Here is a 13,724-nt window from a genome sequence, read left to right as displayed (position 1 = left end):
CCTGCTTGAATCATTCCTAATGAGAAGTTGCAATAATTGTTATCCTTGTTCCTCTGTAGGTAAGGTGCCCCCCACCCCTATAGCTCCTTTCAAGATTTTCTCTGGTTTTCTGCAGTTTGGATATGATAAGCCTATTTATAAATTCTCTGGTTATTTATCCTGTCTTGATTTCTCTGAGCTTCATGGACTGTAGTTTGTGGGTGTCATTAATTTTGAGAAATTCTTGGCCATTATTACTTCAAGTATTTCTTCTTGCTCCTGGTATTTCAATTACATGCATGTTACACCTTTTGAAATTGTTCCTGTTCACAGACACTGTTGTTTTTCCTTGCATTTTGGTTTGGGAAGCTTCTATTCACTTATCTTCAAGCTTATCAATTCCTTCCTCAGCAGTGTTCATTCCACTGATTAGCAAATCAAAGGGATTGTTCATTCGTTAGTATTTTTAATTTTTAGCTTTTGATTCTTTCTTAGCACTTCCATCTTTCTACTTACATCACCCATCTGATCTTGCATAGTTAGATGGGTTTGTCTTTTCCATTAGATCCCTTGACATATTAATCAATTATTTTAAATTCTCTGCCTGATAATTCCAAAATCTGTGTCATATTTTGAGTCTGGGTCTGATGTTGGCTTTTTCAGATTGTGTTTTTTTCTTGTCTTTTAGTATGCCTTAATTTTTTGTTGAAAGCCAGACATGATAGATCAGGTACCAGGAAAGCAGACAAATCGGCCTTTAGAGTGAGTTTTAATTTGACTCGGAGTAGGGTTGTGTTTAAGGTTTGCTGTAGCTATAGATGCCATAGGCTGAAACTCAATACTTTATTAAGTAGCCATTTCACATGACACAACAGGCAGAATGGTCTTGCTTGTCACCTATAACACATTTACTGGTCCTAGTTTGGACCTCTGAAGTAAATACAATTATTCTTTTATGACAGCTTTTGAAGCATCTGAAAACAGCTAGAACATATACCACACCCTTCCCCAACTCTGATCTCTCACTTCCTTAACTGTTCTCCAAGGAATTTTGTTTCCATATCCTTTGCTACCTTGGTCATGGCCTTTGGGTGGGAGTTAACTGATTTTTATGTGGAACGCAGAGGTGAATACAAAACTCCAGCTGTGGTTTAACCCGCAACTGATAACGTAGAACTTACTTTCCATATTCTAAACACTAAGTTTATTTGTATAGTTCAACACTTTTCATACCGGCTACATTACTACATTACCAGTTATGTATGATGAATGTTCTCTCCCACAAAGGGCTGACAGCCAGGTGCTGGCCATATTGATGTAGCTAACTTTGGGGATTCTAAATGTGAGAATTTATACTGGAAGTTTTTAACCAGAGAAAGGGAATGAGTAAAGCAGTGCATGGTTTCACACTGATCCCCACTCAGTATGCACTAGTTATGGATCAATGGACTGACCCGTCAAGAATTTTAAACACTAGATGATACATCTGAAGTTAGAACCATGGATGAATTTCAGAGGGCAGCCCTAAATCAACTGAATCTTTAAGTAAAATTCTGTGCATATGTGCATTTCTCAAAGCTACCTGTAACTCAAAAAAGGTTAAGATTCTCCATGTTCTTAATCTTGAAGGTATTTCAGATTATACATAGATACATATATGGATTATACATACACACTTTTTTTTTAATTGAAGAAAATTTATTTGGCTATATTCTCAAAAGTCAAATGACAAAAATCTCAGGAATTAGAATTAAAATAATAAAAGGTATCTACTGCAGCATAAAGTGTCTAGCATAAATGTTATCAAAATCTGCCATCATATTTACTGATAATGAGCTGCATACTTAATATTTGTGCATTTCCTTTTATGTAAATCATGCTGGTTTTAAAGATGTATCAAAAATTTATTAATCCTAAAAAATTCTCCAGAATATTCCTTTATATTGGAATAAGATGCCTGCATTTTAGAAAAGCCCCATGAATGGAACAGGCTTTGCTCTGAAGCAGTGACTTTCTCCATAGCCCAATCTAAATATCTGCAGAATTGGGGGATGCTTCACAAAGAACTGTTTTAGGAAATTTAAGCCTGAGAGGATTCTTTCTATGAGATTAAGTTACTCTGGATGGCGTAAAGCTTTCCCTAAAATTTTGACTGCTGTAACTGCTACACAGGTTCATAATTTACTTCAAAAAAATATGGTATGAAATTATAAGAATTATCAATACTTAAGTTTTAGTTCTAATATGAATCTTACCTCAAAAATCAGGAGGGGGTTAAATGAATTAGATGGCATAGTTAATGGTAATAGCACTCCACCAATAAATTACAATGGCGCACTGAAAGAACTGGACATAGAGAGGCAATGAGGACTTTTATTAAACAATTAACTTCCATATTTCTTTATACTAAATTTTTTCCCTTTCAGACCTAATTTTTTCAATGGCTCTAACAAGTATGATTAATCCCGGTGTAGATTAATGGTCCTTAGTTAAAAAAAAGTTCCACTCCTGTTTGAAATGCAAGTGGGAAAAGTGCAATAACCAGCTATTATGTTAAGTAAAAACAAAACAAAACAAAAAGACCTTCAAAAACATTTTTTTAAAGGTGAAATTGCAAATAAGCAACTATTTAAAATAAAAACCAAAGCAATGCAATGAAATACATCAAAATATTAATAATGGTTGTTTTCGAGGGCTGGTATAAACCCAAGTGGTTTTTGTTTCTTTAGTTTATTGGTATTTCCCAAATTTTCTATAAGCATGTACTGTTTTTAGGATGAGAAAATTTTAGGAAAAAAAGGCAAAGAAAGAAAATGTTTAAACTATACTGCTTTTTAAGTCAAATTATACTGGAGTACTCAGAAGTTCCCAGCTATAACCATGAGATAAGGAATAGAGGAAAAAGTCAAAAGTACCGAATTTAGAGCTAGAATAGATCTTATAAATCATGAGGTTTGAAATCTCCATTCTGCAAATGACATAAGGAAGACCTTGGTATTACATAATTTGTTAAAGTTCAAATAGTAAGTCCTAAAATTCGTAACTCTCAATTCCCAGTTCGTTATTTGACTCCACACTCCACACCCACTGAAGACTAACCAAGACAGAGATCCAAGTAGGATGAAAATTTGTAAATGCACTATAGCTAAAACTGTGTTTATTTTTCCTTTTTTACAACTATGTCTGCAACTTTGCTTACAACATTTTAAATTAGTTTCAAGATAGAAATTCAAGTAGGATGAAAATTTATAAATGCACCATAGCTAAAACGGTTTACTTTTTCCTTTTTTACAACTACGACTGCAACTTTGCTTACAATATTTCTAAGACTAAAGGAAATACATCAAAATTTTATCAGCATTCTTCAGATTTCCTTTGAAGATATTACTTAACACATCTGTGCCTCAGTGTGTTCTTGCATAAAATGGATATAATAGTACCTAACTCATACAGTCATTGTATTAATAAAAACAGGTAAATAATAAGTATTTAAACAGTGCCTTGGTAAGTGCTAAGCATTATTACTTTATGACAAAAATTTTAATTTTAAAGTATTATCTCCTTTTCAATGGAGTTTAAATACAGTATAAGGATTTCAGGTTAGATATAAAGACACTGGTAATTTTTCACTCATGGAAACATTTCTTTTATGCAGTATTGGGGAAAAGTTTTGCTCAAAAAGCCTAAGAATTCTAACAACCTCAAAAATAATAAGCAAGTAGAAGCTTGAAGGGCAGAGTTTCCCGCTAGTAGTAGGGACATTTTTTTTTCATTATGAGAGATCACATGAAGGGAAATGGTTCACAATGATTAACCAGAAAAGGGCAACAATGTTTAAGTTTAGAAAGAAAGAATGACTAGCAAGCAGAGCCTGAGTTTATATCCTTGAACTCAACCTAGCTCACTAAGACTAGGAACCCAGATGTTTCATTACTCCCTGCAGATACTAAATTCTAAGACAGGTCTAGGTGAGCTGAGGAAGAAGGGTCATCTAGCAAATATGACACCAGCTGCAGGTTTGGGACATAAATTCTGGTAGGGATGAAGAAAGCTGTACTGTTTTTGTTCCTCTCTATCTTCTTTTCTCTTCCCAGTTTTCCTTCTGTCCTTTCTTCAATTTTTTCTCTCTTCTTTCCTTTCAGTTTACCTTGCCTTATTCTGTGTTCTGCTGTCAAAGGAAAGTCTTAAACACTTTCATCAACTGTATTGTGAAATTTTCAGAAGATCTGCATTAACTAGAAGTCATCTCCAACTTTCACACAAAGTTTGCATTAACACAGTGATAATCCTAAACAGCCTTTTTAACAAAAAATTCAGTCTTTTGCACAATAGCTAGCAAACAGGTCCAACCTACCCCATTAGAATGCTCCAGTCTGCATTTTTTTATTCAGCACTGTCTGTGGAGTTATATGGATGCTGACAGTTGTGGTAACAAACAAGGATGGAAACCAGACAAGCTAAGAGTGACAAATATTTAGGTCCACTCAGATGCTCACTGGACTTCAGCCATTTGATTGTATGTACCATTGTAAAGAAAAATGAGAAAATATATTTGTAATTCTAAACAGACTTGGCATAAAAAATTCCAGTGATCTGTATGTAAAGGGACTTTCACAGATCTGAAGAGAAGTGCATGGCTTATTTGCATGTCATAAAAAGCAAGAGAAGATGGCAAATGGTATACATCTTTTGCTTGACAGCTTTAAGGAAAGTTGATGAGATACCCCTCTCCACCAAAATCAGCAGTATCTCCAGCTCAATGCACTAAAAACTAAACTCTATTTCCCAACTTAAAGATCAGTTCTTCTCGACTACTAAATGTTATTACTATCCAACTGAGAATGGCATACTATTCTTAATTTTATTTTGCCTATATTTAATACATAATCTATGTATGCTCTTGCTAATTTTATAGCTTGAATAACACTCAGAGAGTTAAAGAGCACCAATAATTATAGTAAGGAATTCTGTCATTTAAAAAACTCTCTGGGAATAAAAATTGCCCCTAATAGTAGGTAATTTTTTTGCTGCAAATTTGGTATAACTTATATTCATACACATTTTTAAGGATGCATTATGTGTAAAATTGGGACACTGCCTTACCACGCTAAATTTAAACTCCACTGTGCAATTTGTTTTCCATAACCTCACAAAAAATCTCACTCGTTCCACAGTTCCCACTATTATCTGGTCTCATTTCATAGCCATTATAGTTCTGATGCCTTGGCTTATATTGATTACTTGTCTAGAATTCTGTCCTCCATTAAATCTATATTCCACATATCCTTTAAAGGCCCACTCAAGTTCCCCTCCTTTGTGTCTGAGATAGCTCCTTCAGTTTTACCAAAGAACTCCTTAAATACTTAAAACGTACCTTCATTAATTCCTTTACACAACAACCAACATTTACCACACACACACTGAATGCCAGAAACTGGAGACCCACCCAACCCCATCATTAATGCACCATTAATGCACTATACATTGAAGACATGGCAATAAAAATGAAAAACAAAATAAGGTTCTTCCTCTCATACTGTAGTGTCAGGTATAGATGATAAATAAGTAAATGAAGCTCTGAAATTTCAAATAATGATTTCAACCACGAAGAAATAAGCAAAATGTAATACAGTCGAAGAGAGAAGTGAAGGAGAAAGAATAGGTGAAACTAAAAGAATGAGATAGACAAGGACTCCTCGAAGAGGTGACAGAGGACTAGAAACCTGAATGTTAAAGGAACCAACTAAACAAAGATCAGGAGGCAAGAGCATTCCAGCCACTATGCCAGTTACCAGCAACAAACATCCTACTGTAAAAACAAACTTCATCTGCTGAAGGAACAAAAGGATGCTGGTGAGATAGAAGATAAGGTCAAGTGGAATATCATGACTAGCTATGCCATAGGCCATGAATGGAGTTTAAAATAAGATCCAAAATTGTAATGGGAAGCATTGGAAAGTTTAATGCAGGGATGTGGATGGGACCTGATTTCTTCCTAGAAGACAATTCTAGCTGCAGTGATGTTAGGCATTAAAGAGAGGGAGCAGGAAGTGTCAGTTATTAACAAACCAGACAATATGACAATCACTTAGAAAAGGGTGGTTGGCAGAAGTTATGAAAAACATATATTAGGATTCTTTTTAAAAAGACATTTTCCCTTTATATATGACAGAGTGAACTGATTTCTGCTCCCTTCCCCAAAACCCACTAAAATAATGAAGCAATTTATAAAGGCAAAACCCCAAAAGGACAGAGGAAAGACCACAGTACACAAAACATGTCAAGAAAAGTATTGGAAGACAGAAAAAACAGAAACAGGGGATAATGCAAAAAGCAAAGCACAACATCTTGAGGAAAAACTCAGGACACTGGGGTATGAGGCTCCTTGAAAAGTAAGGGTGAATGTTAATGCTGACAATGAGATCAACTGAAAATCTATACATGAATCTGTTAAAACCCTTATCCAACAGAGCCAAAATGTGTAAGAAACTGAGCCAAAGAAGATCTGCATTTGAGAACCTGAATCACAGATGCCCTTTATTATCTCCCAAGCAAATCTGAAGCATTTTCTCTGGAGAAAACAAATGTCCAAGAGAGGAGACTTAGGATAACAATATTTGGGAATCACCAAAGAAGACAATTACCTAGTACAATCTAATGGAAAGTCAGGGTCGGTAGCCAAGTATCAAGTCTAACATGAATCATCTTTAGGAATTTATCACAAGAAATATGATGTGTGCAAGCAAAGAATTATTAGCTAAAGAAATGTTCACTGCAATACTATTAATAACAAACCACTGGAAACAATTCCAACAATCCCCTCTAAGAATACTGTGGTCAAACGTCATTTTAATTTCTGCATCCATCAATTCCTGCTAAGATAATATGCTACATGAATAACAGTTTAAGTAGTACTTTCAAGTTCTGAATGGTGAAATGACTCCCACAGCAATCTATAATCATAAAGAACAGAGCAGTTAAATAAATGATACATCCCATGTATCAAATAGGAAAAACATGACAAGATGCACAAAATATATGAGATGAAAAGAATGCAAATAGTACACTGATCCCATACATAGGGTTAAGCCTTTTGCTTATGTAGTTTGTTTCCCAAAGTGAAAAAAGATTACTTGTGCAGTCAATAAAACTCTGTAAAGGATTATGATTCCTGAAGAGAGGATAAACTGACCATAAAAATATGTCAGACTTAATGATATTTACATGTGAAAAAATAAAAACCATTAAGAAACTAGCAACATTTGTCTCTTCGAACAATTCACATAGATCCATCTTCGCAAACTGCTTCTAAGTTTAAGTCAAATCAGGATGATTTCAAAAGAAAAACATACAATAAAATAGAGTATAACTGAACCACAGATGAAAGACTCCATAATTATCCATATTCTTAACTATTACCTTGAGTAGCATTTGTAAGCTGATTAGTCAATAACCATCAAAAAAATCTATATTCAGATAATACCTTCAACAGACCTGCATTTTCAGTGCTGTATATTTAAAACATTCACATTTCCTATATTAATAAAGCATAATATTAGGAAATTCTAAGCATTAAATAGTATATCTCAGGTAAAACAAAATTTATCTTAAGCATTTAAAATATGAGAATTAAACTTTACTTCTGAAAAGAAATGCATTATAAAAGTAAGCATTCTTGAAACACCTGGAAAATAACAGCTAGCAAATATAAGAGAGGGATAGAAAATAAAAGCAAAAAATATCCCCAAAACAGGGGAAAGACTAAGTAAATTAGGAAATCTCTACTTAACAAAACTGTCATTTAAAATATTAGGTATTATAGCAAGATATATACAAAACAAGTGAGAAAAAAATAGGATGTAAAAATTCAAATATATAATCATGATTAGCTAAAATTATAAATACTACAAAGTAATAAAAGTGAAACCTACTGTGTAAAGGTTAACACAAATGGGCAAGTAGAATAGACCCATGTATACACATGTATATACAGGAACTAAACTAAGTATGACAGAAATGGCATTTCACAACTGTAGTAAAAGACAGACTGATTTATTAACTGATTAACATCAGTAAATGGTGAGGGGACATTTTACTATTACTTTGAAAAAATTAGATCCGTACTTCATAACATAAACAAAAATTCCAAATGAATATATTTTATAAGGAAAAAGCTACAAAAATAGCAAAGCATCTTTATAGTTATTAATTGAGAAGGCCATCAGAAAGCCCAGAATCTGTAAAGGCAAAGAGAGATTCTACAACATAAAAATAGAACCACATGGAAAAATGGTCAGGATCAACAGGGAATTTGCAGAAATAAAACGGCTAATAAATATTTTTTATCTCAGTGAACAAGGAAATAATATTTAACCTATTAGATACGCAAAAATTAAAAAGATCACTAGCATTCAGCATGGGCAACACTGTGTAGGAAAAGACACCCACATAATACAAAGAATTTAAAACCGCAGAACCTTTTGAAGGGTTTGAATACACTATCAAAACCTAAATAATATACTCCCTTTCACCAAGCTATTCTACTTTTGAGACTCAGTCCTGCAGATATACTTGCACAACTATGCAAACCTGAATCTCCAGGATGTTCCCTGTAGTACTACCTATAACACATAAAACTCTGAGTAACTTGACCACCTCAGAAGACAGACAGATTTAAATATTACTATATTATCTTCATACTATGAATACTATACACTCATTTTTTTTTAAAAAAAGAGGTAGATCTAAATATACTGACATAAGACTGCAAACCAGAAAGATTTGTCCTGACATGCTTTTTCATTCTGATGCCTAGAATTTGCAACTACTATTTGATTTCTTCTTTAAAGAGCCAGCAGATTGTGGATTCCAATTTTCAATGGATAGTCTAACAATTTAAAACAGATCAATGTGCTATGTATGATAAATAGGGGATTTATAAACAATATTTATACCTTTTAAACAACACAATGTCTCAAGTGTCTATTTTCAACTAATGAAAAGGAACACTTAGTTAAGAAGCACATTTCTTTACATCAACTGATCATGAAAAAATAGTACTTGAAATTGACCAACAGAGAAAGAATTTTATCTTATTAAATATGGAAGCATTTCTGACCTCTACATTGCTCCCTCTCCAAAATTACTGAAATCAAAATGTTACTTCAATTCCCCTATCCATGTATGCCTTAAGATGAAAAGCTAAAGGAACAATATATTTAGGTAGTACTTTCAACTTCTGAATGATGAAATGATTCCCACAGCAATCTATGAAAGATCTGATGAATATAAATTGAATTTATTAATAGACTGTTTTAGAAGTCATTTCTCAATAACCAACTAAAGTTAATCATAAGTTTCAAACAAAGACTAATGATTCCCACCATCTTTCAATTTTCATTCATTACAAATACTGGCCTCTGTAAGAAGTATAAAATAGCCAATTCCTAATCTCTTTAAATTTGATTCATTTGAAAAAAAAGAGCAACTAATGACATCAATACTTGTTCAATCACAGTTTATATATAAAGAAGCATACTGAAAACTATTTGATATCACAGCTAATATGGAAAATATAAACCTCTCGACCTCAACGTCAAAGTGATGCCACCTACTTTGTTCAAAAAGTCTAAATATATCAAATAATATCACAAATATATCAAATAATTTTTACATCTTTTAACAAAGCAATCACTTATTTCCAAAAGACTATTTACAAACAGTTCTGTGTAATAACTTGTAACTTTATGTAGAGATCAATATACTTTTTTACTTGTAAAAAATGTTCAATGTAATTTAGGTTATTTCTTTATAACATGAAAAAAATCGATAAATCCCTAAATCACTTTATTTCAAGACAATAATTACCTCTGAGGAGGGAGGGAGCAGTAAAGGTTGGGGAGACTGGGCTTTAGCTTTTGCTGTAATCTTTCATATTTTTAAGTAAAAACTGAAAGCAAGTATGTCTTTCTGATGTAGTGCACTGACTCTGGAGTCAAATTTCCTGAGTCCATTGCTCTTTGGACAAGTTATTTAATTTCCCTGTGCCTCAGGTTCCTCAGCCGTAAAATGGGGGATAATAATACTTCTTGCAATAAAGGACTGTTATTAGCATAAAATGAGTTAATATACAAGAAGCGATTAGAACAGTGCCCAACACATGGAAAATGTTGTTATCATCATCATCATCATCATCATCATCATCATCATCAACTATGCTAACTGGCGGGAAAGCACTGGGGAAAGGGTGGGGGGTGAAGTAGTGGTATCTGTTCTATTTCCTATACTTATACTTCAAATTAAAATTCTATTTTTGTAACCAGTGATCCATGACCAACATAAGTGAGACAGCAATATAAAGTAGAAAAAAAAAGTTTCAGTCTTCTCTTCAATTTTCAAAAACATGAGACAATACAGGCTTTGGAGTTTGATATTTATTTTTAGCAGGAAGAATATGCTAATGGATGATGACATCATTAGAAGACACGCCCATGTCCAACACCTGCAACAGAAGCTCGATAGAAGTTAAAGAAACCATACCAAAAGACTAAAGATAAAAATTGTATATGACATTACTTACCCTTAATTCTGTTAATAAGAAAACAAGTAAAAATATTAGTTTAAGACTGAAGTTCCATCACAAGATTAAAAACTGGCAAATTAACTATCACATTTGTCTTTAAAAAAAAAAAATCCATCTTTCCCTTTCTTCATAGAAGTGGGCACCTTCTCCAAAGATAGAGTACAGAGCCAACAACTATCCTCTGAGGGTCTCTATGTGAGCAGGGGAGGAACAATTAAAGAGATGAGAACTGGGGTTAGAGAAACTTTGTTGTTGATATTTAATCAAGTAGCTGCTCTTACAGATAGTAATGGCAATCCAAATTTACAGTGAACTGTCTCTATAGGGATCCAGGCAATTTAGAAATTTACCTACATACTATAAAAGTAAGAAATTGCTACAGCAACATGACAATTTAAATGAAAATTAGGTGACGGAAAGATTCTTTTAAATAGGACCAAATCTAGCTCTTCCATCCCTGACCATGGCTACTGTGCTCAAAGTAAACATGAGTGTTTGTTTTTATCCCCTGCATCCCCAGATTTCATATCAACAATACCAATCATTACTCAATTTAGCTAAAGGGGCAATGATGTTTTACCTAAGGGTGTGTGTGAGCCCAGGGCTTGGTGGGCATGGTGGAGGTCATTAAACATCAAAATCACCAGAGGAACAAGTCATTTGACGACTACTCTCCCCAGCAAAATCAGTTTTTACAGGGCAGGGAGACTGGGGACCCGTCTATTCAAAACAAATTCAATGTTCCTCCAAGTCTTTTTATTTCTTAATTGTATACCTAAAATATTCCATATATTCAATACAAATTAATAAATTCAACTATGTAAGTTAACATCAGACTTTATACCAACTGCTATTTTCTCATTATTTTTGTTTGTGAAGATTAAAGGGTTTAAACTGATAAAATAAATTTTATTGCATGGATTTTCACACGAGTAATTCAAAAATGCAACCAATCCATCTAACTCCAAATTTCTAATTTACTTATGGATTTTAGCACGAGTAATTCAAAAATGCAACCAATCCATCTAACTCCAAATTTCTAAATTACTTATGCAGGTTGATTTGATTCAGTAGAAGAAAACACATTAACACAAAGAGAAGCTTACCTGAGTCTCTGTCTCAAAAGGTCTACATACAAAAAAAAAAATGCAAAATGTATAGATACATTAAGATATTTTAAAATTCCTAACCAAAAAAGCAAATTAAATGAATAAGCACTAAAGAAGGAAAAGGTTACGCACTTCCAATTTATGCTCTTTCTCTGCAAGGGCTTCCTTTTGACAACGAAGAAAATCTGCTAACATTCGAGTAAGTTGCTTCCTATCATCTATTTCTGCAGCCAATCTGCCATTGTAATCTGCCAGCAACATACAAGCATCCTCTACCATTTTAGAAAGCCTTTCTCCAGATTCTTTATCTAAGAGAAGCACAGAATAATAAAATTGTTACACAACAAAAACAAAACCATATGTGTTTGCTCACCACACTCCCAAAAAAGTAACCAGATGACATTTTCTTTTCTTACCTGTTATTTTATCTAGTAGGGATACTTCTTGGACTTCAACAGGCAAAGAAGCTATCCTCTGATGAACTGCTGCATCACCTGAGGCTGCATTTTCTAGATCTTGTAATGCTCTAACGAGATCTAGAGTCTAAAAATTTATGCAATTTCAGAACCAACATAAATGAAGCGTAAACAAATACAAAAGACTTGGAATTTTCTTGTATTCCTTATCCTTAAGTGCTATTTACTAGTTCACAGTTTCAAATATATGTCATTTTGGAAAACCACCCATTTCTTTTATATATTAAGAAAAAGAGGCTACATTAGGCTGGTTGTTGGAAATATAACTGAAATAAGGTCCTAAGCGTTGAGAAGTTCACACCTCTAGTGGTGGAGACAGATAGTGTTAAGAATAATTATCTGAATAATGAGGAAAGTGACTGATACATAGGCCAAATGCATGCAGTGGTAAAAGGGAAGGTAGGCTACAACGTCAATCTGAAAAAAAAGAAAATTTAGGTATTATATATTCATTATATTATCATTGCACATTAGAAAAAAAATTTTAATATTAAATTGGATGGGAAAAGGAGGAGAATATAAGTCATCTACAACATAGAAGAGCTTCCCATATAGCATTTCTAAATGATGTAACTAAAGTAAAAGAGAAATATAGTTTAGGATTCAAATATCAGTTAACTACCCTATAGTTTGTTAATAAGATCAATGAAATATTACAAAGTTCCATATATCTAATGACTAATATTTATGTAATGCTTATCCAGTGTACAAATTATTTTCTTATTAAAATATTTTAGCTGCACTTTTGTTTTCAAACCTGTTATGACTGGGAGGGAAGAGCAATTCTTTGCTGATGATTTCACATAAATGTCTATAAAATCATTCCAAAGAAAAATGAATAAATTTTCCTTTTACTAGTCCACATCCCCATCTATCTCCCCACTTTCTAAAAAAAAAACACTTCTAAAATTAGATTCTGGGACACTAGGGAATTGCATACATACTTAAAAATACAGGCTATTACTAACTCTATGTATGTATTAAGATGACACTGACAGCCAGTTACTAACTTTTCTTTAAGCTATTCCTTTACAAAAATGCTATTGCTGGTATCTACCACATAACAAATGACCAAAGGTATTTATTAAATAAGAATGAATCAATCTAATAAGAAATAGACTATCCTAAGTGTGTTAAAATCCCAATAATTTTTAAAAAGAATTTTGTTATAAGATTTGTACTCCTTGCAATGAAAGTGAAGTTTAAGAGCAATGACAATTATCAGGAAGCTTGTTTCTCATAGTGTCTCAATAACTGGTATAAAATATATTCTATACCTAGAACTAGGGTAACACACTGTTCAGTGAACCAAAACAGGGCTCTTGGCACAAAATGATTTTCTGTCTTGAGTTATTACCAAGTAGGAAGAAACACAAACCTCAGTATTTGGCTGTTTCAAACATTATGTTCTTATTACTTTTCTATACATTATTTTTTATTAATTAAAAAATACATTTAAAAAGAGAAAAAACTTTAATCTCTTGGTAAGAATCAACTAACATGCATGTGCTTTCCCTAGATAACAATCCAAATGCCATCCCACTTGTTCTCTCACTTTCTGTTCTCCAAATCTGAAGC

At 33.1% G+C, this 13,724-nt stretch overlaps 1 protein-coding gene across 7 annotated transcripts in view; it reads right to left on the bottom strand.

Moving 5' to 3' along the window:
• Positions 1-13,724, bottom strand: part of RPRD1A (regulation of nuclear pre-mRNA domain containing 1A) — a 76,486-nt gene that overhangs the window by 28,375 nt on the left and 34,387 nt on the right. For 2 of the 7 annotated variants that reach the window (XM_037805801.1, XM_037805802.1), the window contains exons 5-6: positions 12,087-12,213; positions 11,803-11,978 (exon numbers count right to left, since the gene is read on the bottom strand). In XM_037805801.1, coding sequence (XP_037661729.1) covers positions 11,803-11,978; positions 12,087-12,213 — 303 coding nt within the window. Of the gene's footprint in view, positions 1-7,721; positions 11,690-11,802; positions 11,979-12,086; positions 12,214-13,724 lie in introns of those variants that run through there. The other 5 variants (XM_037805807.1, XM_037805806.1, XM_037805805.1 and 2 more) reach the window with 5 other exon arrangements.

Source organism: Choloepus didactylus, chromosome 16 (genome assembly GCF_015220235.1).
Source record: "Choloepus didactylus isolate mChoDid1 chromosome 16, mChoDid1.pri, whole genome shotgun sequence".
Classification (NCBI taxonomy): domain Eukaryota; kingdom Metazoa; phylum Chordata; class Mammalia; order Pilosa; family Megalonychidae; genus Choloepus; species Choloepus didactylus.
Note: the sequence above shows the minus strand (reverse complement) of the source record. Positions and strands in the feature narration are given on the sequence as shown.